The sequence below is a fragment of the Phyllobates terribilis genome, unplaced genomic scaffold (assembly GCF_046119375.1).
Source record: "Phyllobates terribilis strain yellow unplaced genomic scaffold, ASM4611937v1 Scaffold_11__3_contigs__length_659146591, whole genome shotgun sequence".
Taxonomy (NCBI): Eukaryota; Metazoa; Chordata; class Amphibia; order Anura; family Dendrobatidae; genus Phyllobates; species Phyllobates terribilis.
Window position 1 is genome coordinate 55134015 of NW_027362771.1, and position 27005 is coordinate 55161019.

The 27005-nt window shown below is 42.1% G+C and overlaps 1 protein-coding gene across 3 annotated transcripts in view; it reads left to right on the forward strand.

The window, feature by feature from the left end:
* The window catches only part of ARHGAP26 (Rho GTPase activating protein 26), a 608729-nt gene that overhangs the window by 211272 nt on the left and 370452 nt on the right, over positions 1–27005 (forward strand). For all 3 annotated transcript variants that reach the window (XM_073651266.1, XM_073651268.1, XM_073651267.1), the window contains exon 12: positions 1754–1790. In XM_073651266.1, coding sequence (XP_073507367.1) covers positions 1754–1790 — 37 coding nt within the window. The remainder of the gene's footprint in view (positions 1–1753; positions 1791–27005) is intronic.

A 27005-nucleotide genomic window follows, 5' to 3' on the forward strand; every position in this document is an offset into this window, starting at 1 on the left:
CAACACTAATAAAGACCCCTCAAAGTGACTTCAAATATGATGTAGTCCCTAAAAAAAAAAAAAAAAAAAAATGTTTTTTTAAATTTTGTTGAAAAAATGAGAAATCGCTGGTCAACTTTTAACCCTTATAGCTCCCCAATAAAAAAAAATGTTGGTTCCAAAATTGTGCTGATGTAAAGTAGACATGTGGGAAATGTTATTTATTAACTCTTTTGTGTGACATATCTCTCTGATTTAAGGGCATAAAAATGCAAATTTTGAAAATTGCGAAATTTTCAAAATTTTTGCCAAATTTCCGTTTTTTTCACAGATAAACGCAAGTGATATCGAAAAATTTTACCACAATCATGAAGTACAATATGTCTCGAAAAAACAGTCTCAGAATCAGGGGGATCCGTTGAAGCGTTTCAGAATAATTACCTCATAAAGTGACTGTGGTCAGAAATTGTAAAAATTGGCCTGGTCATTAACGTGCAAACCACCTTGGGTTGTAAAGGGGTTAAAAATATTAAAAAAAATAAAAAAATATAAAAGTTTAAATCACCCCCCTTTCTCCCCATTCAAAATAAAATAATGAAAAAAAAAATCCAACATAGACATATTTGGTATCACCGCGTTCAGAATCGCCTGATCTATCAATATAAAAAAGAATTAATCCCATCGGTAAACGGTGTAACGAGAAAAAAATTCTAAACGCCAGAATTACGTTTTTTGGGCACGGCAACATTGCAATAAAATGCAATAACGGGTGATCAAAACATCGGATCTACCCCAAAATGGTATCAATAAAAACTTCAGCTCGGCGGGCAAAAAATAAACCCTCACCCGGCCCCAGATCCCAAAAAATGGAGATGCTACGGGTCTTGGAAAATGGCGCCATTTTATTTATTTTTTTATTTAAGCAAACTTTGGAATTTTTTTTCTTCACTTAAATAAAAATAACCTATACATGTTTGGTGTCTACGAACTCGTAATAACCTGGAGAATAAGAATGGCAGGTCAGTTTTAGCATGCAGTGAACGTGGTAAAAAAAAATAATAAAAAAAAAAGCATCTGTGGTATTGCACTTTGTTTGCAATTTCACCGCACTTGGAATTTTTTTCCCGTACACGATATGGTAATACCAGTGATGTCGTTCAAAAGTACAACTCATCCTGCAAATAATAAGCCCTCACACAGCCGTATTGGCCAAAAAATAAAAACGCTATGGCTCTGGGAACAAGGGGAGCAAAAAAACGAAAATGCAAAAAACGGAAAATCCCAGGGTTGCGTAGGGGTTAATTAGTATTTTGTAGTCCAAACTTTAGCTTTGCTCCTAAAACTTTGGGGTGTAATCATTTTTGCAACATGGTCTTGAATGAATTTGTAAGGAAAATTATTGTTTTGGATGTGCAAAATAACAACAGTGTTTTTGCAATCAATGGTTCACATTTGTGGGAGTATTTTGTAGTATGGTATCACATAAGACTAATCAACATTTTCGATGTTGATCTGTGGTAACATTGTCCTACAAATAAAATAATTATGAGCTAGGAATTTACCTCAGATGGATGTTTTAAGATTTTTTTTTTTTGCTGTTTCATAAGTTTTCACAAAATATACAAAGTCTCTTTTGTAGGTAATGATACATAAATGCTATTTCATTAGGAGTCGTTTGGAATAACTTTTTGTTTGACTGACTGTTTTCCATTTTTCACTTAAAATCTGTATTTTCTTTATATCCATTGCTAAATATTTATTTTTATTTTTTTAGGTCTACAATTCAAACAAAGACAGTCAAAGTGAAGGGTGTAAGTATTAGTTTGAACTTTTCTGTGTCTTTGAAAGATTTTGGTACAAGTTGATTTTTACCCATAGTAATTACAGTATTTTTCGGACTATAAGACGCACCTAGGTTTTAGAGGAGGAAAATAAAAAAATTAAAAATTTAAGCAAAAAATGTGGTCATGATGCACTTTTAAGGGGGGAGGGGGGTCTTCTGCTGACCCTGGTATAGGGGTAATGTCCCCCAATTCTGACAATATCCCCCATTCTGGTATATATGCCGCCCCCCCTTACTTTTATATATGGTCCCCATCCCCATCCTGGTATGCCTGGCATCCCTCCATCCTGGTATGCATGGCACCCATCATCCCTGTCCTGGTATGCATGGCACCCATCATCCCTGTCCTGGTATGCATGGCACCCCTAATCCCTATCCTGGTATGCATGGCACCCCTCATTCCTATCCTGGTATGCATGGCACCCCTAATCCCTGTCCTGGTATGCATGGTACCCCTCATACCTATCCTGATATGGATGGCACCCCTAATCCCTGTCCTGGTATGCATGGCACCCCTAATCCCTGTCCTGGTATGCATGGCACCCCTAATCTCTGTCCTGGTATGCATGGCACCCCTCATCTCTGTCCTGGTATGCATGGCACCCCTCATCCCTGTCCTGGTATGCATGGCACCCCTAATCCCTATCCTGATATGCATGGCACCCCTCATCCCTGTCCTGGTATGCATGGCACCCCTCATCCCTGTCCTGGTATGCATGGCACCCCTCATCCCTGTCCTGGTATGCATGGCACCCCTAATCCCTGTCCTGGTATGCATGGCACCCCTAATCCCTGTCCTGGTATGCATGGCACCCCTAATCCCTGTCCTGGTATGCATGGCACCCCTCATCCCTGTCCTGTTATGCAGGCACCCCTAATCCCTATCCTGGTATGCATGGCACCCCTCATCCCTATCCTGGTATGCATGGCACCCCTCATCCCTGTCCTGGTATATCATAACCCCAAGCAAAACAAAGCGAACATCCAGGTCATGATAGAGAAAAAATAATAATAAAATTTCAGCCAAACATCGAGTCAGACTAAAACACCTTTATTGAAAAAAATAAGTTCTTGGTGGCACTAGAGAAAAGAAGTGCATACACGGATTTATACAAGATATATATATACAGTACAGACCAAAAGTTTGAACACACCTTCTCATTTAAAGATTTTTCTGTATTTTCATGACTATGAAAATTGTACATTCACACTGAAGGCATCAAAACTATGAATTAACACATGTGGAATTATATAACAAAAATGTGTGAAACAACTGAAAATATGTCTTCTATTCTGGGTTCTTCAAAGTAGCCACCTTTTGCTTCGATGGCTGCTTTGCACACTCTTGGCATTCTCTTGATGAGCTTCAAGAGGTAGTCACCGGAAATGGTCTTCCAACAATCTTGAAGGAGTTCCCAGAGATGCTTAGCACTTGTTGACCCTTTTGCCTTCACTCTGCGGTCCCGCTCACCACAAACCATCTCGATTGGGTTCAGGTCTGGTGACTGTGGAGGCCAGATCATCTGGCGTAGCACCCCATCACTCTCCTTCTTGGTCAAATAGCCCTTACACAGCCTGGAGGTGTGTTTGTGGTCATTGTCCTGTTGAAAAATAAATGATGGTCCAACTAAACGCAAACCGGTTGGAATAGCATGCCGCTGCAAGATGGTGTGGTAGCCATGCTGGTTCAGTATGCCTTCAATTTTGAATAAATCCCCAACAGTGTCACCAGCAAAGCCTCCCACACCATCACACCTCCTCCTCCATGCTTCATAGTGGGAACCAGGCATGTAGAGTCCATCCGTTCACCTTTTCAGCGTCGCACAAAGACTCAGTGGTTGGAACCAAAGATCTCAAATTTGGACTCATCAGACCAAAGCACAGATTTCCACTGGTCTAATGTCCATTCCTTGCGTTCTTTAGCCCAAACAAGTCTCTTCTACTTGTTGCCTGTCCTTAGCAGTGGTTTCCTAGCAGCTATTTTACCATGAAGGTCTGCTGCACAAAGTCTCCTCTTAACAGTTGTTGTAGAGATGTGTCTGCTGCTAGAACTCTGTGTGGCATTGACCTGGTCTCTAATCTGAGCTGCTGTTAACCTGCGATTTCTGAGGCTGGTGACTCGGATAAACTTATCCTCAGAAGTAGAGGTGACTCTTGGTCTTCCTTTCCTGGGGCGGTCCTCATGTGAGCCAGTTTCTTTGTAGCGCTTGATGGTTTTTGCAACTGCACTTGGGGACACTTTCAAAGTTTTCCCAATTTTTCGCACTGACTGACCTTCATTTCTTAAAGTAATGATGGCCACTCGTTTTTCTTTACTTAGCTGCTCTTTTCTTGCCATAATACAAATTCTAACAGTCTATTCAGTAGGACTATCAGCTGTGTATCCACCAGACTTCTGCACAACACAACTCATGGTCCCAATCCCATTTATAAGGCAAGAAATCCCACTTATTAAATCTGACAGGGCACACCTGTGATGTGAAAACCATTTCCGGTGACTACCTCTTGAAGCTCATCAAGAGAATACCAAGAGTGTGCAAAGCAGTCATCAAAGCAAAAGGTGGCTACTTTGAAGAACCTAGAATATAAGACATATTTTCAGTTGTTTCACACTTTTTTGTTAACTATATAATTCCACATGTGTTAATTCATAGTTTTGATGCCTTCAGTGTGAATGTACAATTTTCATAGTCATGAAAATACAGAAAAATTGTTAAATGAGAAGGTGTGTCCAAACTTTTGGTCTGTACTGTATATACTGTCTTAATATAAAATATAGGCATAGAGACATTTGAACATAATTATATCATGGTACACTGATGCTACATAGGAAATATGGGATATAATATATTACATCCACTCCTAAGCAGAAAACTGCATATGGGAGTAAGTACAGAGTGGCCTTATCAAAATTATATAGTATATACGGTAAATAATCAAGGGGCAACAATGCATATAATGTTGGAAATGAATGAACAATACATGCGAATGACTAATCCCTGTGTAAAAACTGTGAATGACCTAACCTACCATTAGCATCAGCCATGTACTCTACATCAAATGTTAGTACCTGGTGGTCCGTCACTCAGTGTACCGCACGCCGACCCCGACGCGCGTTTCGACACACCTTCATCAGGGGTATGCATGGCATCCCTAATCCCTGTCCTGGTATGCATGGCATCCCTAATCCCTGTCCTGGTATGCATGGCACCCCTAATCACTGTCCTAGTATGCATGGTCCCCCTAATCCCCATCAGGCTGCACATTAAAAAAAAATAAACACTCCGACTCACCTCTCTTTTCTCTCCTCCAGCGCTGCGTCTGGTCTGCCTGCACTGATCTCTCCATGTGAGCCGCGCATGACATCACTGCCATGCGCGGCTCACATGGAGAGATCAGCTGCCGGAAGTCACTGCTCCCCACGCCGGGTCTGTGTGCGCGGGGAGCAGTGACTTCACTCTCCTTCACAGCCTGCACACAGCGGAGCCGCGCTGCGGCTGCTGCTGCCGCCGGCTATCTCCTGTGCCCGCTCATTAAAGAGGTTGAATATTCATACCCTTTAACAGCGGGCACAGGAGATAGCTGGCAGCAGCAGCAGCCACAGCGCAGCTACACTGTATACCGCTATTAAGGAGCATGAATATTCAGTGCTCCCCATGCCCCATGGGCGTGGGGAGCAGTGAATATTATTTTTCTTTAGCAGCGGGGACAGTGTAGGCTGCAGTAGGTGGCTGCTGCCTCCTGTTACCCACTCCTCCACCGATACCGCTCCCCCCACACCACACATAAATATACACCCCCCCCCAACATTCGGACTATAAGACGCACCCCCCATTTTCCTCCAAAATTTTGGAGGAAAAAAGTGCGTCTTATGGTCCGAAAAATACGTTACTTTTTTATTTTATTGATTCCTGTATTCTGCTGACAGTTGCAATAAAAAAAAATTCTATTCCAATTGTAAATTTGGCTTAGTAGCAAAATTTGCAAACGTTTTTTTCTGCTTGTAATTAGAGATGAGCGTTGTTCTACTCGAACTGTTCGCCAATCTCAAATTCGAGCTGTTTTGGGCGGTGTTCGAGCCGTTCGGCGAACACGAACAATTTGAGAAAAATTCGGCTGTTCGAGGTTATGTTCGATAACTGTTCGTGCACCAAAATCATAACTGGATTTTTTCTCAGTAATGATGAAAATTAATGTTAATACGCAGTTTGAGTGTACAGCGGGGTGGGGGGAGGGGCAGGGGATGGATCTCTGCAGGAACAATGAAGATCTCCATTTTTTTTTTCTCTTTCCCGCATTTACAGTGGGGAGGTGCAATCTGTCAGCCTATCAGCAGCGCACACACGGAGCGAAGTGCTTTTTTTCACACAAGCAAGGGCATGTGTCATTGGCAGTGTATGTCACATGTCCTTGCCCTATAAGACCAAGCCATTTTCCCCGTCGCCAACATTTTCTCACTGCTGCAGCTGCGTGTTAGACGGCACCGCTGTTGCTGTGTGCGCTATACCTTGTTAATTTCAAGCCAATTTTCGCACAAATCTACAGATAGCTTGGGAGTAGGGAATAGTTGTGATTGCGGTCCTTTTAAGGACTAGGTTACAGCATTTCCTACGACTTTTATCAGGCAGGTCTGTGCTCTTAAATAGATAGATTGTGGGAGTAAAGACTAATTGTAATTGGAGTCCTTTTCAGGACTAGGTTACATCAGTTCCTATCAGTTTTTGCCAGGCAGGTCTGTGCCAGTGCTGTGCAAGTTTTTTTCACAGCATTTGGCTGAATCTAGCAAAGCTAATCCTTTTTGGCCTATTGCAGAGTGTGTTAGTCAGTGGAGTAGCCTATCTGTGTTGCAAGATATACCACCTGTGTATAGAATACCAATTTTTTTACTGCACCTAGTGAAGTAAAATCTTTTGGGCATAGCATCATTCTATTAGTCCATCTATACTGACCTCCATCAGGTTGCAAATTGAATATAATTTTTTTCTGCATCTAGCTCTGAAAAAATATTGGGCTTCTAGCTGTGTGTGGGACTTGTTGTATTAGTCCATCTATACTGACCTCCATCAGGTTGCAAACTGAATATATTTTTTTCTGCATCTACCTCTGAAAAAATATTGGGCTTCTAGCTGTGTGTGGGACTTGTTCTATTAATCCATCTATACAGACCTCCATCAGGTTGCAAACTGAATATATTTTTTTCTGCATCTACCTCTGAAAAAATATTGGGCTTCTAGCTGTGTGTGGGACTTGTTGTATTAGTCCATCTATACTGACCTCCATCAGGTTGCAAACTGAATATATTTTTTTCTGCATCTACCTCTGAAAAAATATTGGGCTTCTAGCTGTGTGTGGGACTTGTTCTATTAATCCATCTATACAGACCTCCATCAGGTTGCAAACTGAATATATTTTTTTCTGCATCTACCTCTGAAAAAATATTGGGCTTCTAGCTGTGTGTGGGACTTGTTGTATTAGTCCATCTATACTGACCTCCATCAGGTTGCAAACTGAATATATTTTTTTCTGCATCTACCTCTGAAAAAATATTGGGCTTCTAGCTGTGTGTGGGACTTGTTCCATTAGTCCATCTATACTGACCTCCATCAGATTGCAAACTGAATATAATTTTTTTCTGCATCTAGCTCTGAAAAAATATGTGGCCTTCTAGCAGTGTGTGGGACTTTCTCTATTAGTCCATCTATACTGACCTCCATCAGATTGCAAACTGAATATAATTTTTTTCTGCATCTAGCTCTGAAAAAATATTTGGCCTTCTAGCAGTGTGTGGGACTTTCTGTATTAGTCCATCTATACTGACCTCCATCAGGTTGCAAATTAAAAATAATTTTTATCTGCATCTACAGTACCTCTGAAAAAATATTTGGGCTTCTAGCTGTGTGTGGGACTTGTTCTATTAGTCCATCTATACTGACCTCCATCAGGTTGCAAATTGAATATAATTTTTATCTGCATCTAGCTCTGAAAAAATATTTGGCCTTCTAGCAGTGTGTGGGACTTTCTCTATTAGTCCATCTATACTGACCTCCATCAGGTTGCAAATTAAAAATAATTTTTATCTGCATCTACCTCTGAAAAAATATTTGGGCTTCTAGCTGTGTGTGGGACTTGTTCTATTACTCCATCTATACTGACCTCCATCAGGTTGCAAACTGAATATATTTTTTTCTGCATCTACCTCTGAAAAAATATTGGGCTTCTAGCTGTGTGTGGGACTTGTTGTATTAGTCCATCTATACTGACCTCCATCAGGTTGCAAATTAAAAATAATTTTTATCTGCATCTACAGTACCTCTGAAAAAATATTTGGACTTCTAGCTGTGTGTGGGACTTGTTCTATTAGTCCATCTATACTGACCTCCATCAGGTTGCAAATTGAATATAATTTTTATCTGCATCTAGCTCTGAAAAAATATTTGGCCTTCTAGCAGTGTGTGGGACTTTCTCTATTAGTCCATCTATACTGACCTCCATCAGGTTGCAAATTAAAAATAATTTTTATCTGCATCTAGCTCTGAAAAAATATTTGGCCTTCTAGCAGTGTGTGGGACTTTCTCTATTAGTCCATCTATACTGACTTCCATCAGGTTGCAAATTAAAAATAATTTTTATCTGCATCTACCTCTGAAAAAATATTTGGGCTTCTAGCTGTGTGTTGGACTTGTTCTATTAATCCATCTATACAGACCTCCATCAGGTTGCAAACTGAATATATTTTTTTTCTGTATCTACCTCTGAAAAAATATTGGGCTTGTAGCTGTGTGTGGGACTTGTTCTATTAATCCATCTATACAGACCTCCATCAGGTTGCAAACTGAATAAAAAAATTTTCTGCATCTACCTCTGAAAAAATATTTGGGCTTCTAGCTGTGTGTGGGACTTGTTCTATTAGTCCATCTATACTGACCTCCATCAGGTTGCAAATTGAATATAATTTTTTTCTGCATCTAACCCAGCCAATAGTTTTGGCCTAATACCACAGTTTGGCCACTCAGCTCTGCTCGGTTCCCATCCATTGTTTTTTTGTGCAAACAACTCCAGAGTTGTTAATTAGTTAACCACCAAAATGAGTGGAAAAAGGCCTGCTGCTGGTGGAAAGGGGAATAGGCGTGTTAGGAAGGGGAAAAAAGGTTGTGTCCGTGGGGTAGGTGTTAAAGCAACAGTAACATCTGCAGAAGAAAGACCATCTTCCAGCCAAACTAAAATGTCTACTTCTTTTAGCGGACAATGTGATAAGATCCCTTTCTTACGGCCACGCCAATCGCTACAAATTCCAGATGAGGCACAAAAACAGCAGGTGCTTCAACGGATATCAAGTGCTCCTTTAAGTGGGCTCTCCTCCACATCAACTTCAACATCACAAATACTCCAGTCCTCAAAGGTGTCACCCCAATCGCACTTGCTTCCTCACAGCTCCCAAATCTCCAGCTGCCCGTCTGAGTATGAGGTAGAACAGATGGTTGAGTCTGCAGAGCTGTTTACTCATACTATAGCCTGGGAATCAGAGGTCGACTCCAGCGCTTCTGTGAATCCAGACGAGGAAATGATCTGCACTGATGCCCAGAATCTTTGAGTCGGATCCAGGACCAGACGCAGAAGGTTCTGACCATAATGTAGACCCTCATTCCCAAACTGTAACTCCTGTTGGTGGAGACAATGAGGAAGACAATGATAAGACTCAAATACCTGATTGGAGCGACAACTTTAGTTTTTTGTCAGAGCAGGAACAGGTTGGCTCTGAGGACGACGGGTGTGATAACGCACAGGGTGATGATGATGAGGTTGGAGATCCCACTTACTGTCAACCCACAGTCAGCCAAGAGATGAGGTCAGCAGAGGAGGTTGAGGAAGATGCTAGTGACGACGAGGTCAGGTTGCGCCTTCCTGGACAGAGAGGTAGTACTGGAAGCACGTCAACAACTGCATCCTCAAACACAACTCTGCCTCTCACCACAAGTCGTGGTGGCTCTTCAGGTCGCATGGGTGCTAAGCCTTGCATAGCCTGGGCATTTTTTCAGATCGATAAAGATGACCCAACTCGTGTTATCTGTAACATTTGTCAGCAAAAGCTAAGTAGAGGCCAAAAAATACATAGTTTGAGTACTTCATGCATGAACCGGCACATGGACATGAAGCATAAGTTGCAGTGGGAAGCTCAGTGTGCTACAATGTGGCCTAGCCGGCCGGGCCAACCACCGTCTGCCATATCTTGTGCATCCGCGGCCTCTTCATCCTCTGTGACTGGGGGGACAGCAGTCACACCTGTTTTGGGGCGCAGACCTGCCACCTCTTTACCCGCAACAGCCAGCGTGATTGGCAGGTCATCATTTTCTTTGGAGGTGGTAACACCAGCTGGTGTTGAGCGCTGTCCGACATCGATAGCACCACCTTTGGATCAAGGCAACCTAACATGTCCGCCTGCATCTTCCTCACAGACCGGCAGTTTGCTGGGGACACCCTTATCAACCCCGTCTAAGCACAATAGCCAGCCCTCGGTCCCTCAGATGTGGACAAGTAAAAGACCATTTCCTCCTAGCCATGAGAAAGCTAAGAGGTTCAATTTCACCATCTGCAAGCTCTTGGCTACAGAAATGCTGCCTTTCCGCCTGGTGGACACAGAGGATTTTCGAGACCTTATGTCCGTCGCAGTGCCCCAGTACCAGATGCCCAGTCGGCACTACTTCTCAAAGAAAGGTGTGCCTGCGCTCCACCAGCATGTCGCACACAACATCACCGCTTCTTTGAGAAACTCTGTGTGTGACAGGGTGCATTTCACCACAGACACTTGGACGAGTAGGCATGGACAGGGGCGTTACATGTCGCTGACTGGGCACTGGGTAACTATGGTGACAGCAGGACAAGGGGCTGCTGTCCAAGTCTTGCCGTTCCCACGAGTTGTGCGTCAATCCTCTTTATGTCAAAGCTCCTCCACTGCTTCTGCCTCCTCAACCTCCTCTCGGTCTTCCACCTGCACCCAAAGCCTGTCTGGTCATGCCACAAGCTTTCTAACTGCGTAGAAGGGATCCTGCACACCTCCTTACTATGCTGGCAGTAGGGCTCAACGTCATCAGGCGGTTTTTACATTGAAATGTCTGGGAAATGTGAGTCACACAGCTGAGGAGTTGTGGTCAGCTCTGGAGAACCAATTTCATGAATGGTTGTCTCCACTGGACCTGAAACCAGGGAAGGCCGTGTGCGACAATGCTGCAAACCTGGGTGCGGCCCTTCGCCGGGGCAATGTCACACACGTGCCTTGTATGGCTCACGTGTTGAACCTGGTTGTCCAGCAATTTTTAGCCCACTATCCCAGACTAGATGGCCTTCTGCGGAGGGCACGGTTGCTGTGTGCTCACTTCCGCCGTTCGCATCCCGCAGCTCAGCGACTTACATCTCTACAGAAGTCGTTGGGCCTGCCACTTCACCCGCTAAAATGCGATGTGCCTACCCGGTGGAATTCAACTCTGCACATGTTGCAGCGACTGTGGCAGCACCGACAAGCCCTGTTGCAATACGTTCTGACGTATAGCCTGGGCCAGCGAGATCCAGAGGTGGGGCAAATCACGCTGGAGGAGTGGTCTCAGATCAGGGACCTATGCACCCTTCTGCACAGTTTTGAAATGGCGACGAAGATGTTTAGTGCTGACGATGCCATTATCAGCATGACTATTCCGGTGATTTACATGCTGGAGCACATGTTAAACAGAATTCGGAGTCAGGTGGTGGCACAAGAGGAGGTGGAGGAAGTAGAGGAGGAGGAGTTGTATGCGGAAGGGCTAACATCTGCAAGGTCCAGACGGTCGGCAGCACCAAGGCGGCAGGCATGTGAGGGTGGGGGAGATGGTTTTACCAGGGCGCATGGTAGCAGCCAAACTAGTGAGGAAGGTGCAGGAGCCCAGGAAGAAGTGGAGGACGAACTGATGGAAGACTCATCAGATGAGGGAGACCTTGATCACATTTCTGTTGTGCGAGGTTGGGGTGAGAGGACAGAGGAAGGAAGCATGATTGTTACCTCGCCACCAACACAACAGGCACTTGGTGCTCCTGGATGCGCAACACACATGAGTGCCTTCTTGCTGCACTACCTGCAACATGACCCTCGAATTGTGAGAATTAGAAATAATCCTGACTACTGGGTTGCCACACTGTTAGATCCCCGGTACAAAAGTAAATTTGCAGAAATTATTCCTGCCATAGAAAGGGATGCACGCATGCAGGAGTATCAGCAGAGACTGTTGCAGAATCTTACATGTGCTTTTCCACAAAATACCAGTGGTGCACGTAGTGAATCTCACAGTTCCAACTTGCCAACCGTGGGACCGTCAAGTGTTCAGCACTCAAACCGTAACAGAACCACAGTATCTGCTGGTAACATCAATTTTGCGGAATCATTTCACCACTTTTTTAGCCCATCCTTTGCAAGGCCACAGGAGACAAGAAGTCTGACACATAGTCAACGCCTAGAGACGATGGTACAGGAGTATCTCCAAGTAAACATTGAAGCCATGACTGTGTCACTGGACCCTTGCTCTTTTTGGGCTTCCAATCTGGATAAATGGCCGGAGCTAGCCACTTACGCCTTGGAGATCTTGTCATGCCCCGCAGCCAGCGTTCTGTCTGAACGTGTGTTCAGCGCTGCTGGTGGTGTGCTGACAGATAAGCGCACACGGCTCTCCACTGATAATGTAGACAGACTCACGTTCATAAAGATGAACAAATCATGGATCCGAAACGACTTTTCTACCCCTGTGTCATCCTGGGGAGAGTAAAAGCTTGATGATTGGTTGAAATCACCCTACCAACCGTTTTAAGCTTTCAAATTACTAATCATGTTTATCTGTATCTTGGCTGGAAAATAATTTGGGCTTTGTAGCAGTGTGCAGCACTGATTCTATTAGGCCATCTATAATAAGCTCCACCAGATTTAAAATTACTAATCATGTTTATCTGTATCTTGACTGGAAAATAATTTGGGCTTTGTAGCAGTGTGCAGCACTGATCCTATTAGGCCATCTATACTAAAGCTTCACCAGATTTAAAATTAATAATAATTTTTAGCTGCATCTAGCCCGGAAAATAATTTTGGGGCTCCGAGATGCGCAAGACACACAAGTGCCTTCTTGCTGCACTACCTGCAGCATGACCCTCATATTGTCAGAATTCGAAGTAATCATGACTACTGGGTTGCCACACTCTTAGATCCCCCAAACTTTTCGATCAACCTTTTCATTTTAATAAAGACCAAAAAAATGGTCATTTTTGAAATTATAAGCATTAGCAGGTTGTTAGAAACTGAAATCAAACAGTTTTCAACTCAAAACTTTATTCTAGGTGATGTTACATTTTCACATAGGACCCCTTGTTCGAAAGGAGCTTCTGAACTCTCTCGTCCATTGAATTTGTCAGGTTTTGGATGGTTTCTGCTTCAATTGTTTTGCATGAGGACAGAATACCCTCCCAGAGCTGTTGCTTAGATGTGAACTGCCTCCCGCCATCATAGACACTCCTTTTAATGATGCTCCAAAGGTTCTGAATGGGGTAGAAGTCAGGGGAGCATGGGGGTCACACCATAAGTTTGTCCCCTTTTATGCCCATATCAGCCAGAGATGCAGATGTTTTATGTGCAGCATGAGATGGTGCATTATCATGCAAAAAAATGATCTTGCTGTGAAATACACGGTTCTTCTTCTTGAATCATGGCAGGAAGTGCTGTTTGAGAAAATCCACATACATTATGGAGTTCATCTTTAGCGCCTTCAGGGATCCTAAAGGGGCCGACAATCTCTCTCCCCATGATTCCAGCCCAAAACATTACTCCACCTCCTCCTTGTTGGCGCTGTAGCCGTGTTTGCGTGGGGTGTCCATCAACCAGCCATCCTCCACTCCATCCATCTGGACCATCGAGCGCTGCACGGCACTCATCCGTGAACAAAACAGTTTTGAAATCAGTCTTCATGTAATGTTTGGCCCACTGGAGCCGTTTCTGCTTGTGTGAAGTGGATAGAGGAGGTCGACAGGATGGCGTATGCACAGCTGCAAACCTCTGAAGGACCCTGCATCTTGTTGTTCGGGGGACGTTGGAGGCACCAGCAGCTTCAAAAACTTGTCTGCTGCTATGACAAGGCTTTTTTGCCGCTGCTCTTTCAACCTGACGTAATTGCCTGTAGGAAAGAGTCCTCAATTTGCCCTTATCAGCACGCACACGTGTGTACTGTGAATCAGCTACATACTTCTTGATTGCCAAGACACTTCATCCTGATCATCGCACAATGTTGATTGTAGTCATGCCTTGACCTAAACACTCCACAATTTGTTGCTTCTCAGCAGCCGACACATCCTTTTTCTTTCCCATTTTGGCAGAAAATGTAGGCTGCTTAATAATGTGAGACAGCCTTCTTAAGTAGTCTTGCCTTTCATTGGACACACCTGCCAAACTAATTAGCACAGGTGTCTGCAATTGCTTACAGTGATATAAAGAGCCCTGACACACATCACCATCAATGAGTTTAACTGACAAACAAACAAATTCTTCCCTTATCACTCCTAAACACTTTTTGCATAATAATTTGGAACACAGTGTACATGTGCTTTTCCACAAAACACCAGTGGTTCACGTAGTGAATCTTACAGTTCTAACTTGCCAACCGTGGTCTGTATGGAGTTGTTCAATAAAGGGCCCAAAATTAAGATAACATAGATGGGAGAGGTCTCTATGAATAGGAATTCCTAAGTATTTGATACCCTGTGAGGGCCAGGCAAAGGGAAAGTTGGACTGGATGGAATCCTATATGGATTTGGGGAGGGAGACATCGAGGGCCTCAGACTTCGCTGCATTGATTTTAAAATTTGACCATGTAACAAAGTGATCTATTTCAGCCATAACAGCATGGATGGATATATGTGATTGAGTGATATGTACTAGGACATCATCAGCAAATAGAGAGCACTTGTACTCGGTGCCTCCCACCTCAATCCACCTAATATTGGGGTTATGGCGAATTGATGAGAGCAGGTGCTCCGTCACTAGGATGTATAAGAGAGGGGACAGAGAACATCCCTGCCTTGTCCCATTGGTGATTGTGAAAGGTGATGAAAATGTTCTGACGCGCCCCCTGGGCCTTGGGACACCCGGAGCCAGACCCTTTTTGGTGGATGCTGGTGGTTGTAGTCTCCGTGGCGGCGACCCGGTTCCGTGGCTCAGGGCGGTCAAACCAGTGGCGGAACTATTTATGTGGTTTTGATGTTTAAATGTCCGACTACGCCACCCGTGGATTGTGGTCAGAGTGAACCGCCGCTCCAGGGCAGACCGCTGAGGCTGGTGTTGTGGATGCAGCAGAGCGTAGCATAACTCCCCACGGGAGGAGTATAGCCTCAGGGCAGTGTATGCGGAGGATGGGGGTGATGGTGCAGGGCAGCAGCAGTAACGACACGGAGTCAGTGATGCAGTCCAGGGCCTTTACTCACAGTTCTTATTATCCAGACCACGTCTGCAGGTAACGGCTGCCCACGTCGTACTGTGCTCACCAGGTGAGGGGCTCAGACAACTCCCAGATAACTTTGGAGCGCTTCACAGGACCCCCTTTGTGTGTCCTTTGTCTGGCCTTTCTTACCAACCCTTCTGTCCGGCTGCCTCGGGCCTCCTCTTGGTAAACTTGGCGCCAGTTTCCCTGACCCTATGTGGTGCCTTCTTAGCGGGTGTAGCGAGGGGCTGCGCCACATAAAATGTCACAGCCTCCTGTTTCTAGCTGAGTGTCGTTTCCTGCCTCCACTAGTTTCGGGGACCGGTCTCCCCCTTTGGCCTGACCCCTCCATGCAGGTGGATTCGGGCGTGCGGTGGCGACTCGCCCGTCCGCACCCCTGGGATCCCTTCGTTCCTCGTTCCTGGAGCCTTCTCCGCTCCTCTTCCTTCCTTCTCCCTCTTCCAGGCCTGGGCCTCTGTTACTAGGCCCGCCTCCGGAGCAGAGCTCATGCAGAGCCCCTGCTCCCTGCCACTTCTGCTCAGACTTCTCTGCACTGAACTAAGATGGTGCCCACCTTTTATACTCCCTTCTCAATGCACCCAGGAACTGCTTCCTCCCTGCTCCTGCACTACAGGGTTCCCCTTCCTCAGTGTTCCCTCCCCCCACTCCAGCCAGGGACAGGGACTGTCGTGCCCATCTCAGGGGCATATTGGTCGCCCTGCCCCACGGCAATGTGGTGTAATGCATGCAGGTGTCGGGTCCTGATCCACACTACATCCTTACCTGAGAGTGAGATATCACACCTCTGGGTGAGGTGCAATACCTCTGTAGCAACCGAGCCCTCAGGGTGCTACAGTTCCATTTATCTTCAGCCTAGGTGACGTATTGCGATACAGGGCCGTGATTTTGGCTATAAAAGGGTCCCCTAGACCCCTACCCCAAGCTTTTTAAGAGAATCATATATGGCGTGCCAGGAGACTCTATGGAATGCTTTCTCAGCATCCAACGAGAGTATCTAATTACAAATTTTTAACTGCATCTAGCCCAGGAAATACTTTGTGCCTAGTAGCAGTGTCTGCTAGTCAGCGGATTATCCCGGCTGTTAAGCAAGCTACACCACCTGTAGTTTGGACACTTAATTTTTTCAAAGGAAATGCTTCGGGACCACGGGATACTCAGTGAAGAGCATCAGGAGGCACCCCAAGGCATAGGGGCTGGGACTGGTAGTAGGATGCCTTGCGGTGGACAGCCGAGCTCGATCCTTATAAAAGCTTTTTAACTGCAGCAGCTTTAGTGGACGCTACTGGAGCTGGAATTACGCGGCTGCTGGCATGAGACTTGCCCTCCAATAGATCCTTGTAAATGGATTTAAAGTGTATTCATTCAAATTAGAGAGACAATTTAAATTAAAAAGCTTAGAGCTGCCTCCACCACAGGGGGGCTCGCTCGACCCACCAGCGGACAGGCACCAGTATTGGGAGAGGGGGGCTGGCCGTCAGGGTTCACTGCGGCTCTGGCACAAACCCGGCGACGCGGAGGTGGCACGGGCAGGAGCGGACTGAACGTGTCGGCTTCTCACTTTTTGGATTTTAGAAGGGCATGACATGCCTATATCTGTGTCTCCCCCTCCTTTTACTCCTCCACCTCTTTTCTTTTCGCATGACTATATGTACTTGTCACTTTTCCATGTGTTAGTTGTGTCTTCTGAGCAGTTTGTCAGCTTTTGGACACCTTTGAAGGTGTTTTCTATGTGTTTCTATGTGTTTTTGTTTGCCTGCCATTGGTTTTAACGGTGTTTGAAGGTGTTCGAAGGTGTTCGACGAACAGTTCTGCGAACACACGGGTGTTCGACGAACCGAACCGAACTCGAACACTACGGGGGTGGCTCAACACTACTTGTAATAAACAAATCATACAAGAATGTAATCTACATACAGTGGCTTGCAAAAGTATCCCCCCCCCTTGGATTTTTACCTATTTTGTTTCGTTACAATTGTATTTGTTTAAATATTTTTGTAATACGATTTGTGTGTGATGCATCAGCACTAAATAGTCTAAGTTGGTGAAGTGAGAAAAATAAAGGCATAAATTAAATTTGAGATCAAATAACTAAAATTTGGTATGTGCATATGTATTCACCCCTTTTGCCATCAAGCCCCTAAATATTTCTGGCTCAAGCAATTCCCTTCATAAGTCACATGCTTAGTGAAAGGAAGTCCACCTGTGTGCAATCTAAGTGTCACATCGTCTGTCAGTATATACACACCTTTTCAGAAAGGTCACAGAGGTTGCAACACCATTAAGCAAACAACACCATGAAGACCAAGGAGATCTACAAACAAGTCAGGAATAAAGTTGTTGAGAAGTACAAATCATCAGGGTTGCGTTATAAAAAAAATATATCCCAATCTCTGATGATATCCCGGAGCACCATCAAATCCATTATCATCAAATGGAAAGAACATGCGGCCACAACAAACCTGTCAAGGGAGAGCCACCCACCAAAACTCAGTCCAGTCAAGGAGGGCATTAATCAGGGAGGCAGCACAGAGACCAAAGGTAACCTTGCAGGAGCTGCAGAGTTCTCAAGCAGAGATTGGAGTATCTGTCCATATGACCACCATAAGCCGTACACTCCATAGAGGTGGCCTTTGTGGAAGAGTGGGCAGAAAAAAACTAAAAACGAGCCTTACAAGTTGCACACACAAATTGTAAGGCTCATTTTGAGTTTGCCAAAAGACGTGGGAGACTCTCCAAATGTATGGAGGAAGGTGCTGTGGTCAGATGAGATCAAAATTAAACTTTTTGGCCCCCAAGGTAAACACTATGTCTGGTGCCAAACCAACACAGCTCATCACCCCAAGAACACAATCCTCACAGTGAAGCATGGTTGTGGCAGCATCATGCTGTGGGGATGTTTTTCAGCAGCAGGGGCAGAGAAAATGGTATGAGTCGAGGGGGAAGATGGATGGGGCGAAATACAGGTATATTCGTAAGCAAAACCTGTTTGTCTTGAAAACCCTAAAAAAAAAACAGTGACATTTCAAGTTGTGAGGTAGCAAAACAGATAGAACGCCTAGGGGGTGAATACTTTTACAAGCCACTGTAACTAATATAATAAGTAGTTTCTCTAAATTAAACACAAAGTGCCACTTTTAATATTTACCACATATGCAGAATTAGAGAGTGGCCATATGCTGGCAGTTTATTTTAGATTATGGCACTAAATAGATAGGGATTTAGAATGAAAAATACTTTGGCTTTCAGACAACCCATTTAAACTGATGCACTCCCATTCTTCCCATTATTTACCAAAGCTTTCTGCAAGCAATAAAAATACTTCTTTTTAGGATGGATTTTGTCTGTAATTATTCTGGAAATATAAGCTACTACCTGTACATATAGCAATTTATTTTAACCTTTAACTTGGAAGTAACAGGACAGTCGTTTTCTTGAAGTTAGTGTGATCAGTAGAAATTACATTTCCTCAATTCATTCGATTTATTTTTCTTTTTTTTTCATCAATCTATTGTTGACTGCATTTCCTTTTGTGATTGGATTATGAAATGGCTTGGGGTTTCTTAGCACTCATTACCTTAAATTTTTTGTTTGTATGGAAGTGACCTGTAGAGATGTCTGCCGAGTGCTGGGCACAGTAGTGCTTTCATTGTGCTTGGTTGTTTAGGGGGATGATGCTGTGATAACAGTTCAGGGTTTAACCCTGCTGTTCTGTTGGGTCAAAAATGACCAAATTTTAAATTTGATATTTTTTTAAATATTCATTATGCGGTTCTGAAACTTGTGGTTAATTGATTTTTCCTCATTTGAGGGGTTCTTACTATGGGTATTTATTTTTGTTTAATTTTTTGCTCCACGTTTTTTTTTTACACTTGTACTGTTCGGTCAAAAATGACTGATAGCCTTTTATACTCCTCTCCAGCCATTTTTTGAGTAAAATAAAGGAGTTCTAATCTCATTTTGGACTATATATTGCATCTACTACTATTTATCAATTTATCTAGGTCCTTTTGGTTCGTGCAGATTTACACATACATACATTTTCAAATTACGATACAGCAGATGGATTTGCTTCCAGTATAGTTATGTGCAAAATTTTTTCGCTCTATCTTATTTACCCTGCTGATCATATAGAAATAGTTCAATTCAGATGTCAACATTTCACATTGCAAATGAAAAGATTTTCTTATTTTCCTTGTGTTAGCCGGTTCTATTACTGTGTAATGCTGACCTGAAAAGCATTTTATAATACTGGTGAAAATGTGACTGTAGATGAACAACTGGTGTCTTTCAAAGGTAGGTGCCCGTTCACACAGTATATTCCAAGTAAGCCTGCAAAGCACGGCATCAGAACATGGACTCTGTGCGACAGCAAAAGCTCATGCGCTGTAAACGCTCAGGTATACATAGGCAAAAACACTGGAAAAAGAGCTGAAAAAAATCAAGGTATGCGAGTAGTTCTGGATTTGACACACGGACTCAAAGGACAAAATGTTACATGCAACAATTTTTTCACATCAGACCAACTGGGGCAGATGTTGCTGAAAAGAAAAATGACCATGCTGGGTAATGTTAGAAAAAATAAGCCACAACTGTCGCAAGGTATCCTCAATAAGAGAGACGTTTATAGTTCTATGTTTTATTTTACTAAGGATATAACAGTAGTTTCTTACGTTTCCAAAAAACATAAACGGGTCATTCTGATGAGCAAAATGCACCATGATAGTGCAATCAGTAATCGAGACGTCAGAAAGCCGGACATGATTTTACATTACAATGCCACAAAAGGGGCTGTTTATACTCTAGATCAACTCGTAGGCACTTACACCTGTAAACGCAAAACAAATCGGTGGCCAATGGTTGTTTTTTTACAACATTCTTGATGTGTCGGCATAGAATGCATTTGTGTTATGGCATGAAATACACCCAAATTGGAACAAAAATAAACTATATAAAAGAAGAATTTTTATAGAGGAGTTGGGAAAATCACTGGTTAGCCCATATATCGAAGAAAGAAAAGCAACACCCAGAGATGATGGAGCGGCAGCCGTCCACAGGATCCACCGGCATGCTAAAGAAAGTGAACCAACGGCTTCCACCGGCACTGCTACGATACCCACGGCCTCCACCAGCAACTCAACCAGCCTAAAACGGAAACGATGCGCCTCCTGTCCAACATCAAGTAATCACAAAACAAATGTGATATGTTTCAGTTGTGCAAAGTACTTATGCAAAACACATGTAAATTATACTTGTGACGAATGCAAACAGTAAATTTAGCACCGTGAACCTTATTTACCATTTTATATAGAGAAAACTGAACTTTTTATTTTTTTTTTCGGAAAAAATATATTTACATACAGTTTGATGTTATTAGTTATAGTTTACAGTTATATAAAGAATATTTTTTTATGTGCAGTATGCATGAATATTGCAATAAGGCCATGTAACATTTTTTGATACAAAAAAATAAACATTAAGGTTTTTATTTCATTTTTAATTTGTTTATGAACAACCATGTTCACATACAGTATAATAATGAAACAAGTATTCAAATAAAACACTTAAATTAGCTAAAAATCAAGACTTTAATAGGTCTGGTCAAAAATGACCGGAACATTATAAGTGTATAGTAGACCCGAACAGAATAGCAGGGTTAAACTGTTTGGGGAATGTAATTTTGCTAGTCAGTATTTACCAGGATTTTACAAAATTGGCATTCCAGTAGGGAAAGGATATAACTGTTAGAAATATCAGTTACATACACCCTAAATCTCTTGCTACTCCAGTGGTCCATGTTGGTACCAGAAGTGATGACATCCAGTCCTATGGTCACCTGACAGCTTCTGAATATTGCTTACATGCTAATTTCATCATTGAAGCAGTTGATTGCTTAGGTCAGTTCACTCTTAAAGGAGTTTTCCACTACTTGGACAATGTCTTCTTAAATGCCTGCGTTCCCCAAGTAAAATAAAAAAAAGCTTATACTCACCTCCCGCAACTACATAGTTCCAGCAAATTGGATGTCAGTGGTCCAGTGCTTGCTTGACGTTTTTTCACGTGAGCACTTCAGTCAATCAGCAGTCGCTCATCGGCGAGTGCCGGGGAACCAGTCATCTGTATCGCTGGAACAACGCCAATGCGGGAGGTGAGAATAAGCTTTTATCTTACTCAGAGGACTCATGCATTTAAGAAAGGAGTTATCCAAATAGTTGACAATCCCTTAAACAGTAGAAGTGGTTTCATTTTTTTTATTTTAGAACATTGCTAATATTGTAAAATCAGTAAACCTGTAAGTTCACTTATCTGAAAAGCAATGTTATGTTGCATCCTACTTTTATGGTGGCACTATATGGTAGGTCTCTCCTGTGTAGAATTTCTGATCTGTAGCACTTTACCATTTGATTTGTTACTAATACAAATGTGTTTGCTAATTGTATTTTTCAGTGCTATGAATACAAATCCGTTTCTTTAGGATTGATGTCATCCATATTTCTGTAATGGCTGTATTCTAAATGTTGTCAGCAAGCGTTTATTTCAGCTCATATATTGTTTAACTTGGATGCATAACAATAAGTTTTAATTTTTTTCCTAGAAAGGTGGTAATATTTTATAGGTTAACCTCTCCTTGGCTTGCTGGGAATCATTGCATCATTTCCCAGTTTGTTTGTCTGGATCAAACATTCAGGGCCAGTGCATAGTTCATATGAAAACTAATCCAACTAGGATGTTTGGATGGGAAAATTTAACATTTTCATTGCCACTTGCTAGATTAAACTTTGTGTTTCATTGAATTTCTTCCAGTAGAAAACTTGCTTCTAGTTGTTACTTAGTGTAACAAAACTTAATTTTTTTTATTTTATTTTTTTTTATAAATTTTGTCCAGCTTGGAAATTATGAAATTTGAAAATCACGCTCTTAGGGAATTTGTCTTCATTTCTTTTAAGTAAAATATGCATGTAAGTGGCTTCCAAACCCCTTCGTTTCCCTAATCTTTTTGCCTGCCTTCAGATGGATTGATATCAAAATGTACTCATTTGGAGTACAGATGATAGCAGGGAACTAGCAACAAGATTCTTCAAGTCAGTACAATTTCAGTGATAGCAAACTTATAATGATATATTCGACTTTAACGGACCCAGCAACACCAATTATGCTTTTTTAAAATTGGAAAGTACTGATTCAAACACCTATAATTTTTTTAAAAATGTATTATTTATTTTCACTTTGTTTTGTATACCTTGGACCAGTGAGTCTTCAAAATTACAGCCTTAGAGTAAAACAAATCACAACCTCTTTATTAACTCCATTGCGGCTTGGATTAACAGGATCGCAATACCTGTTTGACATTGTGTGTATTGACTTTTGTTTTCCTCTGTGTGATGCTACCTTCTTATGATTGGACAGCATCATAGAGGGGAAAAAGTAACCCCCCCCCCAGAGAGAATAATATCTGTTAACGTCTCCTTGATTAAAATTTGTATATTTAGCCTAAACTTTAAAACCTCACATCTTCACAATGCAGTGGAGAAAAAAAAAACATGAACATTTTAGCCCACCACTTTGCCCCTTTTTGGTGATATATACAATTTTGTGAAAAGTCCTCATTAACATGGATAGTGGGCTGTAGCTGGGCTGACTGTAAAGTTTCAGCATTCATCAGCAGGCCAGTTATCTTCAGCAGTTGCTGAGCTACTAGTGAATTAGGTTGTGGCCGCTGGGAGACAGAGTCAAAACTTCTGTACTAAAGCTTAGCAAAGAAGCTCCTAGATATAAGCTCTTATCCCTGTAGTACCTCATTAAGAGTCAAATCAGAGAACGATAAAAGCTGCCTGGATATTTAATTAGATATTATTTCTTGCCATTAAAAGGGTACAAGACTGCAAAAGAATCCCTGACCTTTCATGATCTGAACAGGAAGCTGACGTATTTAGCTACTAGCTTGTGGGAATTAGTCTTGTCCTTTACATCTGGGTGAAGCTGAAAACTTCTTGTCTCAGTTTGATGGCTTTAAATGTTAATAAGCTGTTACCAAAAGGTGCAAAATAGGATTAAATCTGTGGATACTTTAGTATTGTGTTTAGTATTATAATAAGCAAAGTCTTAGGTTATGTTTCCATGAGGGGTATTTGGTGAGTTTTTGATGTAGCTGATTTTCTGCAGTATATCTGTATCTATTAAGTAAATTAGATTACTTGTGATTTTTCATTGTGTTTTTTGAGTGTTTTTTTTTACATGCAATTTTTGATGCTGCAGTGTTTTTCTTTTTGAAATGTCATAAAAAAAACTGCTTTCTTTTTGATACTTTCTGGTATTTGGCTTTGCTAAAACTTTGTTGATAGTCGTGTGGATTACATGCGGTTTTAGTACGTTTCCACTTTGGAAATGAACCAAAAACGCATATTAGTTTTTTTTACCTGTGGATTTTCCGCATGTAATGCAATTTTGTGGAAAAAATCTGCACACAAAACTATGCGTTCCGCAAGAGAAATTGATTTGAAACTTGCGCTGCGTTTGCTGAATGTTGAAGGATGTTGAAATCGGTGTTTAGTATAAGTAATGCAAAGTATTTACAAAGTTGCTAAAAACACTGTGCAGCTTTCATTATGAAATAATAGTCTTTCTTTTTTTTTTTCAGTTTTCATGTCACTTCCTGCATTAAAAAAAAATCCCTGTATGAAGACAGCAGAGACTTCCAGGAGGATGCACTCATGCGCGTTTCAGTGTTTGCCTTAGTCATTACCCACTGGCGAAGGTAAACACTGAAACGCACATCGGGGTGGGCGCATCCTCCTGGAAGTCAATGCTGTCCTCACACAGGGACATACTTGCCTCTAGCATTTTTCCATACTATATTACCTGTATTGTGAGCCTTATTTCCATATGTATCCATGCACTTCTGCACTTGATAAGTCCAATACATGTATTATCACATGCTTGTATTACTTCCTGAGTTAGTGTTCACTATGCCATTACATTCCTAGTAATTTGGTATTAATAGTTGTAACTATATTTGCACATTGAACAGTACAGAAGTCAGGGATGTCAAACACACTGAGGGCTAAAATGAAAAACATGAAAGTCTCGGGCCAATCCATATACTGAATAATGAGCCCCACAAAGTCCTCCATACAGAATAATGGGCCCCATATAGTCCTCCATACAGAATGATGGCCACACATGGTGTGGTGGTTCTGGTGTCGCGGGCCAAATAAAACCACCCAGTGGGCAGATTTGGCCCACGGGCCAGAGTTTGACATGTATGACATAAGTGTTTTATAAGTGATTTTTTGGCACTCAGTTACACAGTTACTTCTAATATATAATTTTTTTTATCCTATTTTATGGTTCTTGATAATATACTGCATGTTTCCAATTTGAATGTGTGCCCGCTTTTCTCAGGTTGTATTTCTTCTGTGTACCAATCGATTGATCAATAAAGTTGTGACTTTTTTCACTTTATTATATTTGGACTAAAATGCAGAAGTATAGTAGTGTATTGTACTATTTAATCAGTCTGTTGCATATTCCAGTGAATAGTAAAAGAAAAAAAGTTATGAATAATTTCAAAAATCACAAGTATGTTAGATAGACCGAAAAGTTTTCCCATTTTTTTACTTAAAAATTAGAAAATAAACCTATTTGTAATATCCATTCCTGTAATGGCCTTAATTAATAAAGGAATAAAGTAAAGCATTATTTATCCTGCAATGGAAAAAAAGGCAGAATTGTTGCTTCTTCCCCCAAAGATGAAGTATCTATTATCAAAAATAAATTTTATTAATTGTCAAAAAGTTATGTGACTGCATATATATAATATATACAGTACAGACCAAAAGTTTGGACACGCCTTCTCATTTAAAGATTTTTCTGTATTTTCATGATTATGAAAATTGTACATTCACACTGAAGGCATCAAAACTATGAATTAACACATGTGGAATTATATACTTAACAAAAAAGTGTGAAACAACTGAAAATATGTCTTATATTCTAGGTTCTTCAAAGTAGCCACCTTTTGCTTTGATGACTGCTTTGCACACTCTTGGCATTCTCTTGATGAGCTTCAAGAGGTAGTCACCGGAAATGGTCTTCCAACAATCTTGAAGGAGTTCCCAGAGATGCCTAGCACTTGTTGGCCCTTTTCCTTCACTCTGCGGTCCAGCTCACCCCAAACCATCTCGATTGGGTTCAGGTCTGGTGACTGTGGAGGCCAGGTCATCTGGCGTAGGACCCCATCACTCTCTTTCTTGGTCAAATAGCCTGGAGGTGTGTTTGGGGTCATTGTCCTGTTGAAAAATAAATGATGGTCCAGCTAAACGCAAACCGGATGGAATAGCATGCCGCTGCAAGATGCTGTGGTAGCCATGCTTGTTCAGTATGCCTTCAATTTTGAATAAATCCCCAACAGTGTCACCAGCAAAGCACACCCACACCATCACACCTCCTCCTCCATGCTTCACGGTGGGAACCAGGCATGTAGAATCCATCCGTTCACCTTTTCTGCGTCGCACAAAGACATGGTGGTTGGAACCAAAGATCTCAAATTTGAAATCCTCAGACCGAAGCACAGATTTCCACTGGTCTAATGTCCATCCTTGTGTTCTTTAGCCCAAACAAGTCTCTTCTGCTTGTTGCCTGTCCTTAGCAGTGGTTTCCTAGCAGCTATTTTACCATGAAGGCCTGCTGCACAAAGTCTCCTCCTAACAGTTGTTGAAGAGATGTGTCTGCTGCTAGAACTCTGTGTGGCATTGACCTGGTCTCTAATCTGAGCTGCTGTTAACCTGCGATTTCTGAGGCTGGTGACTCGGATAAACTTATCCTCAGAAGCAGAGGTGACTCTTGGTCTTCCTTTCCTGGGGCGGTCCTCATGTGAGCCAGTTTCTTTGTAGCGCTTGATGGTTTTTGCAACTGCACTTGGGGACACTTTCAAAGTTTTCCCAATTTTTCGGACTGACTGACCTTAATTTCTTAAAGTAATGATGGCCACTCGTTTTTCTTTACTTAGCTGCTTTTTTCTTGCCATAATACAAATTCTAACAGTCTATTCAGTAGGACTATCAGCTGTGTATCCACCTGACTTCTGCACAACACAACTGATAGTCCCAACCCCATTTATAAGGCAAGAAATCCCACTTATTAAACCTGACAGGGCACACCTGTGAAGTTAAAACCATTTCCAGTGACTTCCTCTTGAAGCTCATCAAGAGAATGCCAAGAGTGTGCAAAGCAGTCATCAAAGCAAAAGGTGGCTAATTTGAAGAACCTAGAATATAAGACACGTTTTTGTTAAGTATATAATTCCACATGTGTTAATTCATAGTTTTGATGCCTTCAGTGTGAATGTACAATGTTCAAGTCATGAAAATACAGAAAAATCTTTAAATGAAAAGGTGTGTCCAAACTTTTGGTCTGTACTGTGCGGAGATATATATATATATATATATATATATAATAAATATACACAGCTTAAAAAAATAAAGGGAACACTCAAATAACACATCCTAGATCTGAATGAATGAAATATTTTCATTGAATACTTTGTTCTGTACAAAGTTGAATGTGCTGACAACAAAATCACACAAAATCATCAATGGAAATCAAATTTATTAACCAATGGAGGCCTGGATTTGGAGTCACTCCCAAAATTAAAGTGGAAAAACACACTACAGGCTGATCCAACTTTGATG